This window comes from Pseudorasbora parva, chromosome 11, assembly GCF_024679245.1.
Source record: "Pseudorasbora parva isolate DD20220531a chromosome 11, ASM2467924v1, whole genome shotgun sequence".
NCBI lineage: Eukaryota > Metazoa > Chordata > Actinopteri > Cypriniformes > Gobionidae > Pseudorasbora > Pseudorasbora parva.
Window position 1 is genome coordinate 12277721 of NC_090182.1, and position 24358 is coordinate 12302078.

Here is a 24358-nt window from a genome sequence, read left to right on the forward strand (position 1 = left end):
TAATGATAGTTGACAACATGTCACAATCTTTAATGTCAGGTGGGCTGTTGAAAGAAACGATTCGTTAAATGTTGGTTTGTCAAAAGAAGAGTTTGGTCACACATTTGAAATCATCTAAATTTGTTGACTATCCAGTGGAGTAGTAAAAATCATTATTTACAAATCCAAAATTGACACATTTTCACAGTTGCTTGTGAATGTTTTTTTTCTGAATTGATTAAAAAAAGGTACTTTCGTAAATGTACTTCTTGATTTTTTTGCCTAGATAATAGGCTAAGTATAAGGCTAATGTTCAAAATGTATTTATAACCTGTACGAGAGGAGTGTAACTTGGTTTAACAAGAGCAAACTATAATGAATGTAACAGGCATTCAGGCATTTAATGAATATGGTTCAGCTGCAGAACAATCAATCAATCAATCAATCACCTTAATTTATATCGCGCTTTTACAATCACGATTGTGTCAAAGCAGCTCCACAGTGTCAAACAGGACAATATTGCGACAAAATTAGATTTGGCTGTACAATCGTTCTGGAGAAAACAGTGATGTTATCAGCTTATTTTAATTTATCATATAGCGACGATGTTGGCAGATCAGTATTATACTGTAGTTTATAGAATTAAAGAAGAACTAATTCATAAATTTAGTTTGTATATTAAGTTGAATAACTTGGATCATAATTTTAGTGTCCCCAAGTGTGTTTGTTAGTGTAGAACAGCAAGACTTACTTTTCATGTTGATGGTTCATGTGATTCCTCATCGCAGAGGATGAGACCAAAACTGTAGTGACACTAAAAGAAATATTACTTTAGTCAAACACTCTCAAATAGAAAGACTGTCATGTCATTTCTTAAGTTTCATTTATTCCTATAATGTTGATGGTTCTCAAACAAAAGTCCAACAAACAGTATGGTCATCTGAAATCTGACTAAATACGAACAATCTGGAGTAGTAAAATATACTTTTGTTATATACATAATTACAAACATTGTGATTCTGGTGTATTATATTTTAGTAAATCCTTTAAAATTACATGATACTTACAAAAATAGTCAAAATGTAGAAAAACAGCACTTGTTTGGTAAGCACAAAGTTTTGTTTTCTAGGTGAGAAAAATTCACCACGATTAGGCTTCATGAGTACTACAAACAATGTGTTTTCCCTGTGGTTGTGGAACATTGGAGGTAAATCGTTTGAAATGTAGGTTTGTCAAAATAAATCAAATAAGTTTGGTCTTACATTTAATAAAGAAGCTTAAAATGATTTGCACAGACTTGCACTGACAAGAACCAGATAGGACTCTTTACCTCAAAAAATATACAGACGGATGAATAAAATGTAAACATTAATCTTGATCATACGACTAAGAATAGGCAATGGGAGGAAAATGCATATAACAATAAAGTGGACACTTTTTCTTATCCAATGTCACTGCTTTCTTCCTTGAATTTACGCAGAGTTGTGTGCCCACATAATTCCTACAAAGAACATGTTTGGATTGTGTCTGTATAGGGAAGAAGCAATGCCAATGAGCTTTAATCGATATCTATTTAATTGAGACGATAATAATAAAGGAAAACGAAGTAAAAAGACATTGGTGATAAACAGCTGAAACAACTGATAACTTAGCTGGATTGGGATGCATAAGGCAATTATAGTAAAGACTATTAAAACGGCAAGTGTGATACTAGCGTGCAAATGTATAACTCATGTTGAAACATATTCACAAGTGAAAAATAAATATTATTTTCTTTGTTTGATAAGAAGCTTCATCTGAATCCTTGTACTGCATGATTGTAACATGCCTGATATGATAGTTAAAAAATACCTAGGCCTATTCCAACACCACAGAGAAAATATTTTTTCTTAACAGATCTTATTCTTGATTTTCTAAAATGTCGAAAGAGAAAATAATCTGGTTTAGTTGTATTTTTAAAACATCGCTTTTTCTTAAAATCATTGAGTCAAACGTATTTGGTAGCATGATAGTCATAATGTATTAACTGCAGGTTTATCAGGCTGATAAAAGTAGCATGAACCTATGACATTTATAAAAGTACCGAATAACTGTGTCAGAAGCCACCAGCTAAATATTTGGTTTTAAGGTCAAATAAGTATTCCCAGGAGACCCATTGACCCCGGAAGTCACGACTTCTGAAGACCTCACATTTTTGAATCATTCTGGTTGAAAACAAAAAACAACAACAAAACAAACCTTGTAGGGTCTTTAACACCCTGCAAAAGCACTAGAGTCAAATATTTACTCAAGACGGACTTTACTCAAGTTTCCATTGACCAAAGAGAAACATCTGGTCTTCAAATCACCACATCACCTACAGCCTGAAGCTGCCATTAATGACTGTGTGTCGTTCAAATTCCTTCATAATAGGAATCTATTTAAAACAAATGACATATTTCTACTTTATTTTTATCTTTAAACAACAGATTTGTGACAAACATGTTTCATTGCACGGGTTCATCCATTGTTAATGGTTATTAATCAAGACATACTTGAATATTTGTAAAAATAAGATCTAAGATTTTAAATTTTAAACGAGCTAAAGTTTTAGAACAGACGATTTTAGTAAGAATATACTTTAGGTGGAATTTAAGGAAATCATCCCTACAATGTGGCATCAGATGTTACACAGTTGTCTTATAGGAAGGTTAAGAAGATTACTTTAGAAGACTTTATTCAAACTTTTAAGATTTGATTTAGATGTAATTTAAACTTTGAAGATTATACTTTGAAAAAAAAAAAAATGAGTATGAACAAAATAATGGCTCTGGAAAGGCATTGGCCGACTAACTTAACATGATGCTCAGAGTCTCAGCTGTAACCCCTCCCGTCCAGAGAGGGTCTGAAGCATTCATTTCATACTGGAGTACCCTGGAGGATCTCAGGGGGTTTCAACTTAAACTATTTGCTTTTTATCTTCTTCAACTCTTTGAAAATGTAAGGTATTTTTATTTTTATATTTAGCTAAAACTAGAACTATAAAGTGTTCAAATAATTGTAGTAACATATTTGTTATTATTCATTGTGTATTTAATTTTATTTATAAACAATTCATTTAAAATAGAGATAAGTTCCTTTTTTAGAACCAATTACCGTGTGCGTGTGTGTGCGTGTGTGTGTGGTTCAGGTATTCCCCTAATAAAATTTGACCCATGTACAAAACAGCTTATAAATTACATGAAATGATTTATTATTACATTTTTGAAAATGTCAAAAATGCCCTGTGTTTAGATGTCTGCCTGGGATGCACAGTTACAGTAAAAAAGTCATCATGTCCATGGAAAGCCTCCATAAAACATGTAGGAAACCAAACATGTGGAAGTGCCCCAGAGTTTGCTCCAATTTCACCAGCGTTTTACGAGAGAGAATGATTTTCAACTTTAAACTGTATTTTTTCTTTGTAATATATTCATTCAATGTACATGTATGTAAAAGGACCACTTTTGTACACAAAATATATATAGAATCAATATTTGATTCACAATGTTTCAGTGAATTTTAGTGATGGGTTTATCATTGTTATTGAGTGTGATGATTTCCTAGACTAAAGCAATGTTGTTGTCAAAGATATTTGATCTAAAACCATATATAAAGATGTATTTAAAATCTTGCTTGGAGGTTTTGTATAAATGTTAAAGTAAAAATGGAACAAACGGTGTAATCGATAGACTAGGTTTAAGCTTTATAAAACCATTTATAAAGGGTTGTATTTCTTTATACAGGTGTCTGTATGCATAATGAATGTAATCATCTAAATGATTACAACTGTTAGATTAAAAATATGAATTTATTTAAAACGTTTCATTTTAAAAGAACATATTTAAACTGTTATGAAAATATGCTGAATTTTAAAGTTAAAGCCTTACATAGACTGTGGCCATAGAATGCTTTGACTGAAACAAGCATTTACTGGCAAAAGTCTTAGACTTTGTCTTGTCCATAGAATGCTACCTCCCCCGTCTGCTGTGGCTGTGACACCTCCCTGGGTGTGAGTGTTGGTGTCTTGGTCAGTGAGAGGGAGAGAATGATTTTCAACTTTACAACCTGTATTTTTTCTTTGTAATACAATCATTTAAAGTACATCGATGTAAAAGTACCACTTTTGTCCGCTCTCTGAATTTTTTTTTATATATTCATACAGCTACACTAATATTTGATTCACAATGTTTCAGTACATTTTAGTAATATAATGTTTGTTTTTCTCTTGTAAAACATCTAATGTATATACATGAATGTAAAAGGACCAGTTTTTGTCCGCTCTCTGAAAGTTGTTTTATATTTTAGTAAAATAAATGGTACTATAAATAATATATATTTTGTTTCCATTACATTTAAAATAGAAATGTATTTCCCTTTATAAAACCAATTTCGTGTGTGTGTGTGTGTGTCAGGAAGAGAGAGAGAGAGAGGAAAAGCCTGTCGTCCTATAATGATGATAATACAATCTTATTTTGTCACTTGCCATGGAATGCAAAAGCACCTCACGTGGTCTGGACCTCCCTGAAATCACAGCTCAAATTGCCGAGTCAAAGTTCAAAACCACCATTCTTTCATTTGATTGCTACCGAAAACAATCACAGGTCAGAAGTCATCACCGGAATTTCAAACATTTAACCTCAAAGGTCATATTGACCCCCAGAGTATACATAAGGTCAAAGGTGACGACAACTTGGGTGGTCGGTGGGGGAGGGGAACAACCTGGGTGGTCCGTGGGGGGAGGGGAACGAAGGGGGCGTGGTAGGTCAAAGGTCACCATCAATCATTTTGACACTTGCCGTAGTATATGAACTACTATGGAGCCAATGAAGGAGAAGACCAGGATGCAGACAGAGAGCTGGCAACACCGATGGTCCTGGAGGCTGAGTCGCAGTGACGTGTCTGAGATGGAGCCAGGGTGACAGAGGACGGAGTTGATGGGACTGAGGACCAAGGCGAAGAATTAAAGCAGGTGGAGCCCGACAGAGCTGTAGGCGTGGAAGAATTAGGCATTGCTGAAGGTCCGTAAGTCCATGACACAGGCAGCGTGACGTCTGACAAAGGAGACACTGTGATGACGAGGGTCCCTGCAGGTAGAGCCAAGGGAGGGAGGAGCCAAGGAAAAGCCGACTGGTAGAGTGAGAGAATCGACTGCTGGAGGTGAAGCCAGACGTTCCTCTTGACAAGGCAGAGCTGGAGACTAGAAAACCTGAGGCAAATTCAAACAATCAAGAGGTGTCAGAGGAAGAGTCGAGGGGATCAAGGGAACCTGCAGAGGCAAGGCCAAGGAACTAGCTGATTTTGGAAGATGAGGCGGGAGAGGGAGGCTGGGTGGGAACAGAAACAGCGGGGACACAGGATACTTTGTGCTGTAATAACACATCATCTTCCATTTCAAACTAACCTGCAGAGGTCATAGCAGCTCACCCTCAGTGGTGGAAGTGTGGGTGGGGTCTTCGTCCATTCCCTCAAATGGAGGAACTGGTGTTGCCGGCTTATGCACCTGGTAAGACTCACTGTTGGGCTCGGCTCCGGGGTGATGGTTGGCTCAGTACTTTTCTCTGGCTATGGCTTGTGAATCGCTGCATGCTCGGGCTTTCTGTCTCTGGTGGGCTCTGGTATCATATTTGTGCAGTAGGATGATGGCTGGCTGGGCTCTGGGTCTGGGGTTGGTGATGTTCTTCGCTGGGCAGACAGAGAAACCAATCTATTATTCACCAGCACACACTCCACAAAATTCTCTTGAGGACCATTTTTCTGTGAGGGGTGCTGTGGGACACCCATTAGATCAGGCAACATTTTTCCAATCTTCTGCAATTTTTGTGAGCCTGTGTGAATTGTAGTCTCAGTTTCCTGTTCTTTGCAGACAGGTGTGACACTGGTTTGTCTTCTAATGCTGTAGCTCCTCTGCTTTAAGGTTCAATGTGGAGCGTTCAGAGATGCTCTTCTGCATACCTCTTTACCCTTGTACAGAGTGGTTATTTGAGTTACTGTTGCCTTTCCACAGCTCAAACCATTCTCCTCTGATCTCTGACATCAACAAGGCATTTCACCCTCATACTGCCGCTGACTAGATATTTTCACTTTGTCTGACCATTGTGGGTGAAAATCCCAGTAGATCAGCAGTTTCTAAAATACTTATACCAGTCCATCTGACACCAACAACCATGCCATGTTTAAAGTCACTAAAATTACATTTCTTCCTTATTTTGATGCTCGGTTTGAACTTCAGTAGATCGTCTTCTTGACCATGATCATCTCAGTCAGCTAGTTCAGTAGTCAGGGCACGGACCAGGGAGTCAGCCATTTTAAAGGCTGTCTCAATTGCAAAATGCTTCTAGTGCACGGAAACATTCGTTCCTTTAAAAAAGTCCAATCATGCACCGTGTAAACCAGGGATTGATGCTCACTACGTTAAGTAAGCCAATTCACTTCACCTAATGACACACAATTGATGTTTTTAAAAAACAAACAATCCATTATTTAATTATACTTCAGCATAAACTAACATCGGTAGACAGGTAATGACCATAATCTTGCACATATATGTAACAAGCAAAGAATTTATAATAATGTATTTAAAATAACTTTAAAACATAATTTCAGAAAGAAATCAGTTCGGCTGTTGTTCAGAAATACCAGTAGTGATGTTGTGCAATGAGGACACTGTCATTTTTTATACATTAGAATTACAAAACAAAACCAGAGAAACAACTCTCCACATCTGAGAATACTTGCACATTTGTGAGATCAGTTGTGTAACGGTTGTTTTCATCCCAGCAGGGCCGCCCCGGTGAGAAAGGCATATCAGCATCTGGTGACATCATTGACTTTAATGGAAAACTCTTAGATGCCTTTCAGGTGAGTTGTGATTGTATGATAATTGCAAAAAAACAAAACAAAAAAAAAAAAACACCTTCTCACCAACTTATTTTTAACAATCGGTCATCTTGAACCATGTAAATTTGATGTTACTGGTTAGACTTCCTGTAATGCAATTATGTAAACCTCAGATGACTATAAATTCATGGTTGTATTAAAACCAAATGCCGCTATTGTTCTGAAATCTGACATTAGTTGATTTTTTTTTCTGGCAGGCCATCAAAACCATCAGTGTCTCGGTAACCGTACTGTAGCATGGGTTGCCATTTCTGCTTTTTTTGTTGTTGTTGAATATGCAGCCTGATCCTTAACAAATACTCACTGTATCTGTGCGTGAATTCAAAACAGTTCATAATATAACTTTTTTGCAGTTACCAAATTAATTTGAGTTTCAATAAGTGCTGTTTAGTGTTAATTCTTCAGTAACATGCAAATAATATATTATACATTATTATTGCTACTATCATTATTATAAATCTGTAGCATGCATGCAACATTACATCGTAAGTGAAGTAAACATGACTGACAAAATAAAATTCAAAATGATTTTACTTTACTTGTATAGATGTAATTAGCGAATGTTATTGTGCATATTCTTGTTCTGAGAATGTGTATCAGGGTTGTTTAATGAATGGTTCTTGTGGTTACATTTATAATGTCTGTTTAAATGTTCTGGTTGATGCCCTCCTTTGAAAGTCTGTGTTTTGTCACACGGCAATTGGGAAATAGAAGGAAAAATTAGGAAATTAGTTATTTTTGACATTTGCAAGGCTTTGTGGTAATCTCTGTCAACTGCGTAATCAGTCTAAAATGTTTACCGAACCACAAACATTGACAACATATTGTAGATATACACTGAAATATGGTGTCAGGGAAATTTAAAAAAGCTCAGCCATAATTACGCTTTGTATAAGTCTAAAAAAATAGCAATATTTCCTTCAAAGAATGCCATCAACATTGCTAAGCTTCATTCAGGATGTTGTTTTCATACTCCAAAAGTTTCAGATCCCACAGGGTTGATTACACATTGAGTTGAACTGGAACATCATTTTCTTGTTTTATAGCAGTCGTAAAATGAGGTCTATCAGAGGTTTGTGGTTCTCAAAATGCAAAGTGGGTTTTGCAAAAAGACCATTTTATAAGCGTTAATTATGCTTCCTAAATAGGGACCACCTGGCCCTCCTGGACCCCCGGGACCACAAGGAAAAGAAGGTCCAAAGGTGAATTTCATTAACATTTTTATCAAAATGAGTGGCTCAGTTGAACTTGTGATTGTCAGAGACTGTGCAAGTCACTAAGTTTGAACTAACTAGCATAATGAGATATGTATGTTTCATTCATCCAAACAGGGTGAACTTGGCTTGCCTGGGCCTGGTGGGGTCGATGGTGAAAAGGTGATCATTTGTTCAACCCATTTAGAAGAATATCAGTTATTTTATTCTATTTGATATACATGTATATAGTTTTTTATCCATAGGGCTAGAACAATTGTGTTTATTAAATGTTAAAGGGTTAGTTCAACCAGTTTTTTTCCCATTTAAATGTATTCTATATGGACAGCTCTAAGGCTAATGCAAAATAATTGTACATCAATATTTGCATTAATTTGATCATTAGGGTGATAAGGGAGACACTGGAGAGCCTGGTGAATCTGGAGAGAGGGGGGAGAAAGGAGAAATGGGCCTCTCTGGTCCCTCTGTACGTATTCAAAGAGATGATAAGAAATTTCTCCTTCTGAATATTTTCATTATTTATTTTCATATTGTTAATATTAATCAAATGTATTATAGGGAGTGGATGGGCAGAAAGGAGAGAAAGGAGACTCTATCCTAGAAGACAATCTGGTTGGTACAATTGCACCCACATTAATTGATTATGGACTCATTGATTAATACACTAGTATCAGGACTACAGTCATCTTCAGCTGTGCTTTTATATATAGGTTCAGATGATTTCACAGCCGGGACCACCAGGACCTCCAGGTCAACCAGGACCACCTGGATACATGGTGAGACACATTTTAGACATATATGATATTCTAATTTCAGTTAAATTGATGACATCTGACAGCAAATATGATGACTACTAACAATTTTACAAGCTTTTTTAGAACTTACTGCAATACAATGGGATGAATGAATCAATAAATGAATTATTGAATCAATGAAAGTCATTTTAATGCATCATATTATGTTATTTATTCTTCAATTTGTATCTGTATCACATTTACATACAGGTCCTTCTCAAAAAATTAGCAAAAAGTTAATTATTTTCCATAATGTAATGATAAAAATGTAACTTTCATATATTTTAGATTAATTGCACAACAACTGAAATATTTCAGGTCTTTTATTGTTTTAATACTGATGATTTTGGCATAGAGCTCATGAAACCCCCAAAAATCAAAAAAAATGTTTTGCATATCATGAAAAGTTTCTCTAAACGAGCAATTAACCTAATCATCTGAATCAACTAATTATCTCTAAACACCTGCAAAAGATTCCTGAGGCATTTAAAAACTCCCAGCCTGGTTCATAACTCAAAACCGCAATCATGGGTAAGACTGCCGATCTTGACACCCTCAAGCGAGAGGGTAAGCCACAGAAAGAAATTTCTGAACGAATAGGCTGTTCCCAGAGTGCTGTATCAGGGCACCTCAGTGGGAAGTCTGTGGGACGGAAAAAGTGTGGCAAAAAACGCTGCACAACGAGAAGAGGTGACTGGAACCTGAGGAAGATTGTGGAGAAGGACCGATTCCAGACCTTGGGGGACCTGCGGAAGCAGTGGACTGAGTCTGGAGTAGAATCATCCAGAGCCACCGTGCACAGGCGTGTGCAGTAAATGGGCTACAGGTGCCGCATTCCCCAGGTCAAGACACTTTGGGCTACAGAGAAGCAGCACTGGACTGTTGCTCAGAGGTCCAAAGTACTTTTTTCGGATGAAAGTAAATTTTGCATGTCATTCGGAAATCAAGGTGCCAGAGTCAGAGGAAGACTGGGGAGAAGGAAATGCCAAAATGCCTGAAGTCCAGTGTCAAGTACCCACAGTCAGTGATGGTCTGGGGTGCCATGTCAGCTGCTGGTGTTGGTCCAGTGTTTTATCAAGGGCAGGGTCAATGCAGCTAGCTATCAGAAGATTTTGGAGCACTTCATGCTTCCATCTGCTGAAAAGCTTTATGGAGATGAAGATTTGGTTTTTCAGCACGGCCTGACACCCGCTCACAGAGCCAACACCACTGGTAAATGGTTTACTGACCATGGTATTACTGTGCTCAATTGGCCTGACAACTCTCCTGACCTGAACCCCATAGAGAGTCTGTGGGATATTGTGAAGAGAAAGTTGAGAGACGCAAGACCCAACACTCTGGATGAGCTTAAGGCCGCTATCGAAGCATCCTGGGCCTCCATAACACCTCAGCAGTGCCACAGGCTGATCGCCTCCATGCCACGCCGCACTGAAGCAGTCATTTCTGCAAAAGGATTCCCGACCAAGTATTGAGTGCATAACTGAACAAATTATTTAAATGTTTACTTTTTTTGTATTAAAAACACTTTTCTTTTATTGGTCGGATGAAATATGCTATTTTTTTAGACAGGAATTTGGGGTTTTTTTATGAGCTGTATGCCAAAATCATCAGTATTAAAACAATAAAAGACCTGAAATAGTTCAGTTGGTGTGCAATGAATCTAAAATATATGAAAGTTCAATTTTTATCATTACATTATGGAAAATAATGAACTTTTATCACATATGCTAATTTTTTGAGAAGGACCTGTATATAACCAAACTGTACATACACTGACAGTATGTTCACTTTTTTATGCCGTTTTAATGCCATCTGCAAGATCATGATTTTAAGAGAGATATAATAACATAATTGAAAGTTTGTGAACATTATGTGTGTTTTAGGGTCATCGTGGCATGCCAGGCTCCAAAGTAGGTTTATTATTGTAGTTTAATTTCTTTTTTAAACAATTGTTTTTTTTTTGGGGGGGGGGGGGGGGGACTTTAAACAAAATCTATTAATTTGTAGTGAATGTAGTGGTTTTCAAACTTTTTACCCTCACATGAAACTGATCATAAACTTTAATAGTATAGTTCACCCAAAAATTAAAATGTTGTCATCATTTACACAAGTTTTTCAAAGATATTTTGAAGAATGTTGGTAACCAGACCGTTGATGGTAGCCACCGACTTCCATATATAAAAAAAACACTAGGGAAGTCAATGGCTACTGTCAACTTTCTGGTTACCAACATTCTTCACAATATCTTTGTGTTCAACAGAAGAAAGAAAACCATACAGGTTTAGAATTGCATAAGGGTTAGTAAATGATGACAAAATGTGGGGTGATTTTGGGGTGAACTATCCCTTTAACTACTGTGAACTTAACATAATAAATGTCTAGAGATTACCAGTGAAGTCTTAATCCATGCATTTTATCAGTCTAATGCTGTATTGAATCTCTCGCAGGGGGATCCAGGGGAGTGCGTTAAAGGAGAGAAGGGAGAAATCGGTGCTTCAGGAATACAAGTGAGACAATCACCTAATCCCATAATGCACTAGTCCAGGATTTAAAAACAAAAGCCATATTCACACATAGATGACTGACCTGTGGACGATATGAGTATGAAATTATCCATGCTCATAATATCTGCAAGTTATAACCATAACATATCCAATGGTTTGTACTCATTATTATGTTTTATAGGGCCTTCAGGGTCCTCAAGGGCCCCCTGGGGCGACAGGATTAGTTGGTCTACCCGGCACAAAGGGTGAAAAGGTAAACTAATCACAGATTCATCTAATCACTCATTGTTATGACCATTAGGTTTGAGCAGATTTATTTTTGCTGTTTATTTTTTAAATGTTTTTTTATTTTTTTTATTTTACAGCCCTTTGGTATACTTTGTGGATTTAAAGTGCTTCATAAATAAATTAAAATTGTATTTGATGAATGTGCTAAACCTAATTTTTAGGTATTTTCATGATTAAGCCATGCATAAAATATAAATGTAGTTTAAATTATATTGTTTTCTTTCACAGGGAAAACAAGGGGAACCTGGATTAGATGTAAGTATCCATCCATCCATCCATCCATCCATCCATCCATCCATCCATTCATCCATCCTTCGATCCATCGGCAGGGGAATCTAGTTTCCCAATGTCATTTTGACATTCTTGTTTTGCAGGGTTTTCCTGGAATTAAAGGAGACAGGGGTGAACGTGGGGAGAGAGGAGAGAATGTACTGTAATACCTCAGAGAATCAATACAATTTTCATAGATGTTCAAAAAAAAAGTCTTAATTTACTGACTGTACATAGTCCTTTACATAAAGTGATCTAATTCATTCTGCTGGTGTGTCCTGTTCACAGGGAGATCGCGGTCCTGTCGGAAAGAGAGGGCTCAAGGGAAAGAAAGGCGAACAGGGACCGCCGGGCTTGGACCAGCCCTGTCCCGTGGTGCGTGCTATAGCTACTTTTGAATGTTTATATGTGTTGATGTTTTACAGATATACTGCTGAAAATCAGATGAAAAAACATGCCGGGTAATTCTGTCAGGAAGAACAAAGTGTGCCCATCTGGGAGCACAGACATATCACAGACATCTTTTTTCCCTTTTCCACATTTCCTCACCTTTCTTCTGTATGTTTCTATAGACTGACGTTCTGTTTCAGTTTCTCTTTGATTGGTCTCTCCAGAGTGAGTGTGTGTGTATTGTTTGTTTTTAGTCATTATAGTAGTGTATATTCTGTATGTGTGCTCTCGCTGACAGGGAGCTGATGGATGTAAAAAAGAGGCAGTGGAAATGGGGCAGCCGGCCCCTGAGGCCCCCTGCCCACTGGTACAGTATATCTGCCTGCTCTACTCTCGCTTTCTCTCTCTCTACCACGTTTGACACTTCCTGCTTCGCCTTTTTAACTACTCCTTTTAAACTATCCCATGTCTGTCACCTACATAAACTACAGTTCAAAAGTTTGGGGTCAGTAAGATTTTTTTTTTACAAAAGATTTTTACTTTAAATAAATGCTTTTCTTTTGACAGTTTTTTTTAAATTAAATATTAAGCAGCACATCTGTTTAACATTGATAAATGCTTATATATATATATATAATATATATATATATATATATATATATATATATATATATATATATATATATATATATATATATATATATATATATATATATATATATATATATACAGAAACATATTAAATATAAAATTGTTTATATTTTTATAGTTTTTTTAATCAAATAAATGTAGCCTTGAGCATCGGTCAGACTTCTTTCACAAACCTTTAAAAAAATCTTTCCAACTCCAAACTATTTATGTAAGTGTTATACAATCCAAAGCGGATGCATCAAATATTAACTAAGACTGACAAGAAACATTGTAATTTATCAGGCATTATGTAATGTATGATCTGATAATATTTTATTAGTGGCACTTACTTTATAACACCTAAGCATTATTGGCAAGCACGTCTTGATGTTGGGATCCTTTGTTTTTTTTGTTGTTGTTTTTTTAGATCGATGTCTTCTATTTATTATTTATAGATTTATAACAAAAACAATTATTAAAATTGTGTGTGTAGTGTATATTTGCAGGGAATAATACCATTAGAAATGGCAATATATATATATATATATATATATATATATATATATATATATATATATATATATATATATATATATATATATATATATATATATATAAACACACACACAACCACAAATATATATCAATTTTACATTAATTTGTTTGATTGAAATTTGATTTCATTCAAATTCTTTCTTATATTATGTTATTCTTATGTTTTTCCCCCTAAGGGTCCCGATGGACTTCCAATAGCAGGTTGCTGGCACAAGGTCAGTAATAAAAAGCAAAAAAAAAAAAAGCATTTATGACACTTGAATATTGAATATACCATAACTGTGTCTGTACAGTTCAAGTGTGTGACTTAAACATTAACAATTGACTGCAGTGTGCTTCCACAGAGCTGTTTTATGGTTTTGCTCATGACTAATATGGTTTGTTTGTTGTTGTTGTTTTGCAGTGATGTGCAACCTGAGGCATGTCATCTGTACATATTGATGTGATATATATTGGAATTTCATACAGCTTTTTCACTTCTTAAATATTTTTACATTTTATGAAGACAAGAGACTTTGATGAACACTCATCAGTGTTATTTTTTTTTAACTTTTTTTTTTGGACCAAATAGTGGATGCTGTTTTTTTTTTTTTTGTATCTGTTCTGGTTATACTTTTTTTTATATATTATTCCTGGATCATACGAAGACAGTATTGTTCACAATCAGCTGATGAGCTTGGGGAATGTTGCATGGGCATGCTGGACTGACCCGCTCAACTGGTGCCGATACAAGGATTTTGCATCACACCCCCTTTTGTTTTTAAAGGAGCAGGGAATGCTTCAGAAACTCAAGAGGAAACGTCTCTCCCAGCCTTGATGTTCTTCAAGAACCTGAGGAGTTTCAATGACTTTACGAGCCCACGAGTGATGGTATCTCTATAATATTGGTTAATATTGACTGTCCTCAATGTGCAGGTCGAATGAGGGTGCAAACAACCCTCGCTATGGTCAATATTTTTCATGGAGGAACACAACTGAGCTCTTGGAGATGATGAGAGATCGGGGATTGGCCTCATGGATGCAGTTACTCCATAGGACAGTAACAGCAGCCTGAAATAAGAGGCGTTGGCATGGAGGTGATACAGAACAGATCATTATTTTGAGAATATTAATGAGCAGTAATTTATAATGATTTATTTCTGATGTTACTGTTAATGCTTGTTTTTTTTTTTTTTTGTAGTTTTTAACTCATAAGCAAAAACATCAGGAATTAACGATTTAACTTTTGGATGGCAAGCATTTACATATATCATATGCATATAGCATATATAATTTTCAATAGAATAATAAAATGAATACTGCATCTGTTTTAAATCGGCACAGCATCATAAGCGAGAATAATGTGTTATATTGTACCTGTTTATTTTTTTATTTCTTTAATACTACTGCATCTGTTTTGTTGCTCACATTTGTTGTGATACTTTGTATGAGATCTATGTTAACTGTAACTACCTGCCATTGTTTTTAACGTCACAATTCATATTCCATATTATTGTTCATAGTAATTTATGGTATTTACCAATGTGCTTTTTGAAGATGGCAAAACTAGTGTTTTTGTAACCCCAGTTCAACCATCTCGAGGACTCAAGTTTAAGACTGTTGACGAAATATATTATATTTTATAGCATGAAGCAAAGAAAATATTAGAGATTCCGTTTTATCAGTCTCATTTTGTTTCTTTGGTTTTCCAAGATTTTACACATCCAGAAGTGATGTTTTTTAAGCATGTTCAGCATACATTTCCATTATGGTGTACCCACTTTCAGGACTACAACCATTATACATAAGCTTTTCTCAAATATTTATTGTTGATAATCAGTGGTCAGTTTAGAAACTTATATGCATTTACAGATAACGGATTTGAATTTTTAGATGCCTGTCTTTGGTGTTAATTGGCTGACAAAATGCTCTGAGTAACTATGTGATTTACATAACTGTAATAAAATGGATTGACCAATATTGCGACATTTTAGAAACAAAATGGGAGGACATTCTGAGAGCATTTATTTTCTTTCTAGTGTTTTTTCTTCTCTTTTTTACGCAAAGAATGTTTAATTTTGAAGAGATTGAAAGATTTTGCTGCTGAAACAGTGTTTGTATTTAATTTTTTATTGGTAAGGAAAGCAAACCTTACCAACTGCCTGACAGCCATTGCGTGCATTGATTTGCTTTTGAAGGTGTTTTATAAAATAGAAATTAAAGTTTGTTACTAGTAATCTTAACTTGCCTTTCCTCTGACCTCGGTCTTGGTCAAAATGCTGGGTCCTGGTGGCGTTTTTTGCTCTCCACAATCTGCTGACTGACTGACGGCAAGAGTGTTGTGTTGTACGCGTTGGTGTCCGACGCATGCGCAGTTCGTTACAACCAATGTAAACACTGCGCGTGTCCGTCGGTAGGCGTACGCATAAAAAGTGAAGAAGTATACTAGACTCTGACGCTATTCACGGTCCAATCAATTCCTGATGTATCCCCCTTTTTTCGTGATTGCATGAATATTCCGTTTCACTTGGAAATATGTCATTTCACAAGTAATAAGGGTGCAGATTCATGTTGACTTTATATGCCAAGGTAATTAAAGATTGAAGAAACACTTTGCCCATTGCTTATTTTAGTGTTATCACAATGTTTCTTTCATTAAAAAATAAATAAAATATTACAATAAAAATTGTTCATTGTGCTTGACAGCGATGTTTTATTATAGGAATCAAATACCCATACTGAGCATTATGAACAGGTAATGATACAACACGTGACTTGCGTTAGACAGTTTGGCCTGAGATGCAAAAGCCACTTCGCTCTTTCAAAATTCAACACTAAAAACAGATTCCAGTACTATGAAAAACAAACTACAACAGGAAGAGTTGAGCACAGAGTGGAATATTGCCAAGCCAAAGCATTTCCACTAGAAATGTACAAAACAGCAACAGTGAAATGATTCCAGCTTCAGCATACACAGCAAACCTTCAAAACAGCACTCGGCTGTTGTGTGCGATAAATGAAAATACAATACAAAACTATACAGAAATAATACAAAAAAAACCTCTTGCGTGCAATGTGAAACCCAGTGATAGGAATGAGGTGCTTCCAGCATGCTGATATAAACAATGCTGTAGCTTATTGCACACGGGGCACCACACATGACAAAATAATCACAGCAATATCTTGTCATCGATTAATACAATTAAATTAGTAATCTGAACTAAATAAAGAGTTCAGTTAAGTCACAAAAATGGCGTTTAAACGTGTTTCAACTATGTAAAAAGATGGATACCTGACTGTGTTTAGTCAAATCTGACTTCTAAGATTCCATGTTATGTAGTGGCAACAGATGCATCCAGCGTGTTATGCTGTCAATGTGCTTTATAACTACAGCATGTGCTTCTGTCACTGATGAAATCCATCAATATATAAGGGAAAATGCTGTTGAAACAGGTTTAAAACAAAAGCTTTTCAAAACGGTCCACAAAATTCAGATTTACTGTCAACAGACGTACTCATGAATGCATCTCTTTCTTAAAAACACAGAAGCATAATTGGTGATTATGCATATTTTCACTGCAATTTTATGTAGGTTTTTTAGCATAATAATCAAAAGCAATCTGTCATAGCACACACTAATAATAAAAAAAACATTCAAAATGTTTAAGAAAGTGGTAAATCGTGGGGTGAGGGGTGGGGGGGGGGTGCACAGATAAACTATCATTGATGTTTGGCACTAATGTAAGAGATTCGGCCTCTCATCTACTTTAAAGGGGAATTCTATTAAAGTAATATAGGGAAACGGGATAAGTTTGTGTGTGGTTACTCATAAGAGACCATAAAATGGTAGGTGACAGACCTGTCAAGTTGTGCTATAATGCGTGTATTAAAGGCGAGGAAGCTTAAGAGAGTGGAGAACTTGTGGAGTTCAGAAGCCGGAGGGAGTGAGGATGTTCATGTCTCGGTGTCTCAGTCTGTGAGAGGATGTTTTCTTTCCCTCCTCACCACCCATCTCGATCTTAGGAGAATTGAAATTGGCAGGATCTTCAACAGTGAGGTTTATCTTGGTCTTTATGGCATCCATTGTATTGGACTTCTGAATCCCAAAGTACGACTGCAGTGTGAATCCCCCTGTAGTCATAGAAACAGCAGAAGAAAACAAAACATTTACATTTAGGTGCCTAAATTATGCTTATTTTAAAAATTCCTAATTTTGTTCTGGAGTCTCCTACAATAGGTTTGCATGAATCCAATATAAAAATTTAATTCTCATGATATGCACTACAGCAACAGCTCTTTTCTCACTCTGAGAAACGATTCGGTCCCTCTAAACCCGCCTTTCTGAGAGCCTACTCTGCTCTGATTGGCCAGATAGCCCAGTCTGTTGTGATTGGTCTACAGCTTACAGCACGTCTTGGAAAAGAAACACTCTTTACCACATCAGATTTTCAGTGATACACAGTGCAGAAAACAGTATCTTCAAGACATGTTGAAAACGCGAACCTAACTCTTCCTGTCTCAGCTGCAGATGCAGTGTTTGAGGGCGGGCCAAAGTAGACATTGTTTGCAGGTAGCAAATGAAGACAATATGCAAATTTGTAACAAGCCTATAGAGACCGAGCTTATTTAGGCCACGCCCACATGGGGGGAATCCAACACTCTCCATTGACTTTGTATTTTAATGATGCGGTCTTGTCATTTCTTATGTTTTATAACAAACAAAAAAACAGAACAATGTCAAAAGCTCATATGTGACAAGGTGTACAGCAAACAAGCTATAAAAAAACCACATAACTAAGTTTTTATAAGCTGTCAACCACTAAAAAAAAAAAAAAAAAGCGCATTTAAGGAAACAAAAGTGGATACAGGCAATAAGACGAAGCTTTAGCAGGAAGAATGGGTCAATTGTGGGCCAACGTGTCTCGTAAACATTGTCAAATATCCAAATGTCAGTTTTATATAATATAAATATATATATATAATATAAGTTCTCAGTATAATTTAACATGTCACACTGTCTCAATGGCCTGTATCCACTTTTATCTCCTTAAATACTTGTTTTTTGGGGGTCAACAGCTTATAAAAACGTCTGGGCTTTTTAGCTTGTTTGCTGTACACCTTGTAACATATCAGCTTTTAGACATTGTGTTTTTTTTGTAATAAGTCAGAAATGACAAGGAGGCCGCTTCACACAATACAAAGTCAATGGAGGCGGTTGGTTTGTTTCCCTCCACGGTGGGCGTGTCTTTCGGATTATGACGCAAGTCACTCTGTCTCTATGTAGGCAAGAGCAGGAAGTAAGACTGGAATTACTGATGACTCATTTCAGCATCGGCTCTTTCTTTTAGGAGACTCTAATCTTTTAGAAAAAAATGTCTTGTCTTACTGTGAATTCCCCAAAATTTGGTACCAAAACCCAGTTTCAATATTTTCACACATCTGCGAAGTCTTGATTCCAACCAAATATAGCATAAAGAAAAAACAAAAAAATCTGAAGTAGTGTTGTCAAAAGTACTGACTGCGATACCTAATCGGTACTGAAATTAAAAAATGTGACGTTTTGAGCTGTCATCGTAAACACCTCTGACTGGCCATTGTGCTCACGCGCCCATCGGATGTGCCTGTGATTGACTACAATGATCAACAAGCAGGAGCGTTTGAATGCACACAGAAGTGTTTAAAAGTGTTTTGAAAGCTGGAGCAGAAGCGTTTGAAAGCACAAGTAGGGGTCAACCAGCAGACTGGTAGGCTGACAAGATGCCTGCATTCAAACGCTCTGTGAAAAGCTTAATTGATGTATATTTACAACATGTTTGTGAAGCGCTAACACTGTAGCCAATCACAGACATATTTGATGAATGTGTGAGCACAATGGCCAGTCAGAGGTGTTTACGATTCCGCTCAACAGCGCTCAAAGTGGCACAATTTTAAAATGTCAGTACCGATTTGGCACTGCAGTCGGTACTTTTGACAACACTAATCTAAAGTTATAATTAGGCCTCTTTAAAGCTAGAATAATAGAGCCATATAACAGGTTCTTGCCAGGTGTGTTGGTTTCTGATCCTGGATCAGTGGGGGATTTCTGCACGATGGGCCGCACACCGAAGAGGCTCCATCGCTCTCCTCCCCGTCCACCTCCTTCATTACCACCCATCGAAATGCTTGTGATGACACTGCTGGAGTCAGACAGTATAAGGGGTGAGGACTCTGGCTAAACCAGCGCCTATCGGGAGGGGAAATAAATAAATAAGATCAGTCTATACATTGTTGTTTATTCTGTAGAACTAATTATGAATTTAAACAGTCTGGAAGCACTAAACAAGCATGTGAAACTGTTTCCACCTGTGTGTGATGTTTAGGGTATGAGGGGAGGGACAAAGTGATGGACGGTGCTGATGTTGAAAGCTTGTCCTCTCTGAAGTCCTCGCTTGGCATCTTCAACTCCTATGAAGATAAAGAAATTAACAGTAAAATATATAACCAGGGTGCGTCATAAACATGCAGTTTTATCATCATAGTACTATAAATGACAGCAGCATAGCAAAACAACCCAACGCATGTCAATTCATAAAATATATATATATATATATATATATATATATATATATATATATATATATATATATATATATATATATATATATATTTTTTTTTTTTTTTTTTTTAATCTGAACTCAAATGCTTTTTAACAGAAACTTGAGTAAACCCTCACCACCCAGACATTTTACAAAATGAACACAGTACATATTAAAACTGAAGACCTCACAGTATGTGCTGTACACCAGTCAAATGACATCACCTAACTGTGACCTAACAACAGCTCGCGTGTAGCATTGAACAGCTGATAGTAATATAATAAATGTCACATAGTGGCGTTAATCCAGCTCTCTTGACATATATATGTGATCTAATGAATTGAATCTATGTTAGCTTGTGTGGTGTTTAAATTGCTGCAATCCAAACATTAGAGCTTCCGAGCGCTGATAAACAGGCCGTTGTTTACAACACAGAACTCACCTTTTCCGCTCTATAGCTCGTTTATCCGATCCAGCGGGGTCTTCCATTTGGTCCATGTTTATTAAATTAAATATTCGGTGTTGATATGCTGAAGAAATCGGGAAAACACCGAAAAACGTCGCTAAAATTGACTTTTCCAAGCTGGCGCAGAGATGTTCAATAGCGATTAGCAGCAATGCGTACAACAGAGCTAAAATGACGGACAGGAAGTTCAATGTTTCAGAATAAAAGTCCCATCATGCAGTTGTATGATGAGGGCGTTGACTTCAAACACACCTCCAGTGCAGCCCAATGAAACCGCGACAGGACTGTTTTGAGGTTTCAACAACCCAATTTATATTTACATACGTCTAGTGTGCGAGAATAGCTGATAAGAAAGGTTATCCAGTAATCAGAAGCTTTTTTCCCCTATGAATAAAAAGAAGAAGTAATTGTGAGGTCCCCACCAGGGAAATGGATAGGCCTAATAGGCTACTAAATTCAAATTGTGTTGGGGTTTTTTTTATTTAAAAATGCAGAAAGTTTTTTTTTATGGTGGGTAGGTATAAGGGAAGGGTTAGTGTAAGGCGACAATATAGTTGGTACAGTTTAAAAAACATTGCACCTATGGAGAGACAAAATTGCGAAACCGAGTAGCGTGTGTACATTGTTAGGACTTATACCCCTACAAAGATAGTAAAACCTGAAATTTGTTTTAAGTTGGTTTTTATTATTTGTTTTAATAAAAATTTAGAAAGTTTTTCTGGGAAGGTTATAATAGAACATATCATCAGCTAAATATAAATCCATCTACATAATTATTTAAAACCAATTCTGTGTGTGTGTGTGCCCTTGTTTATATTACATTGTGGGGACCAAATGTCCCCATAAGGATAGTAAAACCTGAGAAAACCAACATTGTGAGAACCAGCCAGCGGTCCTCACTTTTCAAAAGTCTTATAAATCATACAATGAGGTTTTTTTTTGAGAAAGTAAAAATGCAGAATGTTTCCTGTGATGGGTAGGTTTAGGGGCAGGGGCAATGTAGGGGGATAGAAAATACAGTTTGTACAGTATAAAAACCATTACGTCTATGGAGAGTCCCCAGAAAGATAGCGAACCAGACGTGTGTGTGTGTGTGTGTATACTCACATACTGTACTTGGCTTTAGCTACTTGTGATGTCACGTGAGGGCCTAATGTAGTAAAATATTGTTACAACCAAGTGAGGACATTTTACTCACTTAACACTGTAAAAAAAAAAAAAAAGTCTCCAATTGAAAATTTTGTCACTTCAAAATTTTCAATTCGAGACCTGAATTTATTTTACATTAAGGCTTAAATCAGCCAAAACATGTTTTTATATAACTCTTTTTTGTACATTTCTGTGATAGGTAGAGGTTGGGTTAGGCCATAGAAAATATAATTAATCTAAAATAAAATCCATGGAAGTCTATTCAATGTCCTCGCTTAAATTGAATGTGTGTGTGTGTGTGTGTGTATGCATGTGTGTGTGTGTGTGATCTCTTTGCATTAATCAAAATCTGCATTACAGGAATATGAGCAGTATCCCATAGTCCATTTGAACATGCATATCGGCATCAAGACACAAAAAGAGCAAAACATGATTTCAAGTTTCTCATTTTAATTTAAATCATAACTACAATAATTCATATAAACAAAAATCGTACATTATATGGATGAAAATTTATTTCTGATGCCACATGGAAGGCACTGCATTACAGTATATTTTGCATAAAGAGCAACCCTATTTTTATGAAAGAAACTAATATTAAACCAAATAATATTACAGTGAGTTTTTTCTGACTTCTTAATATGCAATCTGCCACATCAAACCATCTTTACATTCACAATACATAATCATTTCAATGATAAACATCATTATCAATATAATACAATTCATGTAAAAAAACACAAAAAAAACTATTTTGTTAAGGCATCCTTGCATTTCAAATCTTAACACTATGAATAAATAACTACAACATTTAACTACAACATGACAAATCTGACAGAAATCCAGAAGATTGGTCATAGCTCATAATTTAGGAGACATTATAATTAATTGTCCAGAGATTTTTTCCCCAAATGACTGACAACCAAAGAAAAAAAATACACATTAAATGTTTATAGGTTATTTAAACCTAAATACATTCCCTGGGTTAATGCCCTTAAGAACATATAGTCAAGCGTTATCAAAAAAGATAGTAAGGGATTTTTTGTAAGGAAGTCATTCTTGTCCAGCATCATCACAAACATCCTTTAAGACAGGTCATTTTTTTACTTCTTGCTATATACAGTACATACATACTATAGAAAAGTACATATGACCACACAGGATTTAACCTAAAAAGAGCCAGTGCTATATACAGTTCTAATTTTCTGAACTATTATTGCTTTGAAAACAAACTTCTTGTTTTTTCCCCTTTCCAGAGCTGTTTCCTGAGTACAGATTAACCATAGTACTAAACTAAATTGTACTAACAGTGCAAGTTAGTTCATAACTAGACAAATCTATGACAAAGCGTGCAAAATCTACATTTCATATTCTTGGTACAAGATATTCTTTCAGATGTCCCATGCTCTTATTGGATTATAATGCCATACATGTCATGTTTTTTTGTTTTGTTTGGTCTTTTCTCTGAAGTCTCTGAAATAAATAGACATAAAAAAGCATGGCACAGAAGTAGTGGAACTGCACCCCCTGAAAAACACTGAAGGTATACTTAATTCTGTGTTCAAGTCAATAAGGCGGGCATCACTTTGAGTGAAGCAGTTTGATTGGTCACTCTTAAGGACATCTTAAAGGTGCAGAGCTGATCGACATAGCACTCCATTGAGCTTCACTGCAACTCAGCTCTTTCCAGAAACTTCCCTTTGGAACCTAAAACAAAAATCATACAAAGGATTACTCTCTAATTCAATTTTCACGTGACGTCACACCCTAATAGGAATGCACAGCTAGTTTGTACTAGTTAGTCAGTGATATTAAAAGACTAGATTCCATATACACCTTATTATTGAAGCATACATTATACAGGAAAGCAGTTGAACCCAGAATACAAACACAACATGCAGTTTCTCAAGCGATTTTACATAGAAAACCGTTATAAAGATTCGTAATAAGACACTCTTATTACGCACACATTATTACTTGTGGTTAAAAAAGTTTAATTGCACAGCTCCTTCTGACTACCTGACGTTTTGGTAGTGGCCAGTAGGGGGAATCAGATTGGATTTCCCTTTCTGCAACATGGCTGGTGCCACTGGCAGGCCATTCTTAGGCAGCGCCTGGATGAGCAAAGCAAACATTTTATATTAAACACTAAACAGCACACTATTATTTATCTGATCTAGACTTGCATTTGTTTAGGAGGACACATCATGAGAGGAGGACACTCACCCCTCCAGTCTGGGAGGGTTTGGTCACGGGACAGGGTGGAGGGGGTCGTTTGGGTGGTAGCGGTCTTGTTTTGGGGGGTGCTGATGGAGAAGGCTGGGACGGCTCTGAATGCTGTAAACTCTGCTTGTGTGCAGTGTAGGCTGGGATCGGAGGTGGTTTCACAGTGGGCCGAACGATAGAATGTCTAGATCTCGGTGGGCCTGTAGGACTCGCTCGAGCACTGGCCTGAAGAAGTAAAAACAGCGGTTTATGCATCTTCCGTCAAAAACAATTGCAAAAATAATCAGTTTCACATATTTTCCATCAACCAATCAGTGGATATTCTGTATTTTTACATCAGTTGCTAATGAATGAAAACCAAGAGAAATAATAGATTTGCTGTCATTGTGGAAAGACTCTGATTCCACCAATGTCAATTAAC

The 24358-nt window shown here is 36.3% G+C and overlaps 3 protein-coding genes across 3 annotated transcripts in view; 1 reads left to right on the forward strand and 2 right to left on the reverse strand.

Annotated features, from left to right (window-relative positions):
* col23a1a (collagen type XXIII alpha 1 chain a) overlaps positions 1 to 14729 on the forward strand; it is a 186401-nt gene extending 171672 nt beyond the window's left edge. Inside the window, exons 17-31 of the mRNA XM_067457099.1 lie at positions 6781 to 6858; positions 8046 to 8099; positions 8229 to 8273; positions 8497 to 8577; positions 8670 to 8723; positions 8822 to 8887; positions 10789 to 10815; positions 11353 to 11412; positions 11591 to 11662; positions 11926 to 11952; positions 12072 to 12125; positions 12256 to 12342; positions 12656 to 12724; positions 13719 to 13757; positions 14309 to 14729. Coding sequence (XP_067313200.1) covers positions 6781 to 6858; positions 8046 to 8099; positions 8229 to 8273; positions 8497 to 8577; positions 8670 to 8723; positions 8822 to 8887; positions 10789 to 10815; positions 11353 to 11412; positions 11591 to 11662; positions 11926 to 11952; positions 12072 to 12125; positions 12256 to 12342; positions 12656 to 12724; positions 13719 to 13757; positions 14309 to 14359 — 864 coding nt within the window. The 3' untranslated portion in view covers positions 14360 to 14729. The remainder of the gene's footprint in view (positions 1 to 6780; positions 6859 to 8045; positions 8100 to 8228; positions 8274 to 8496; positions 8578 to 8669; positions 8724 to 8821; positions 8888 to 10788; positions 10816 to 11352; positions 11413 to 11590; positions 11663 to 11925; positions 11953 to 12071; positions 12126 to 12255; positions 12343 to 12655; positions 12725 to 13718; positions 13758 to 14308) is intronic.
* Positions 14730 to 16207: 1478 nt separating this feature from the next.
* On the reverse strand, positions 16208 to 20751 carry LOC137092703 (putative monooxygenase p33MONOX). The gene is made up of 4 exons (XM_067457101.1): positions 20539 to 20751; positions 19864 to 19965; positions 19564 to 19744; positions 16208 to 17652 (listed from the first exon to the last, which is right to left on the reverse strand). Exons 3-4 carry the CDS (start codon positions 19673 to 19675, stop codon positions 17450 to 17452), a joined length of 315 nt encoding a protein of 104 aa, XP_067313202.1. The 5' UTR covers positions 19676 to 19744; positions 19864 to 19965; positions 20539 to 20751; the 3' UTR covers positions 16208 to 17449.
* A 1453-nt stretch (positions 20752 to 22204) lies between these two features.
* adam19b (ADAM metallopeptidase domain 19b) overlaps positions 22205 to 24358 on the reverse strand; it is a 40372-nt gene continuing 38218 nt past the window's right edge. Inside the window, exons 21-23 of the mRNA XM_067457102.1 lie at positions 23938 to 24162; positions 23731 to 23825; positions 22205 to 23418 (exon numbers count right to left, since the gene is read on the reverse strand). Coding sequence (XP_067313203.1) covers positions 23388 to 23418; positions 23731 to 23825; positions 23938 to 24162 — 351 coding nt within the window. The 3' untranslated portion in view covers positions 22205 to 23387. The remainder of the gene's footprint in view (positions 23419 to 23730; positions 23826 to 23937; positions 24163 to 24358) is intronic.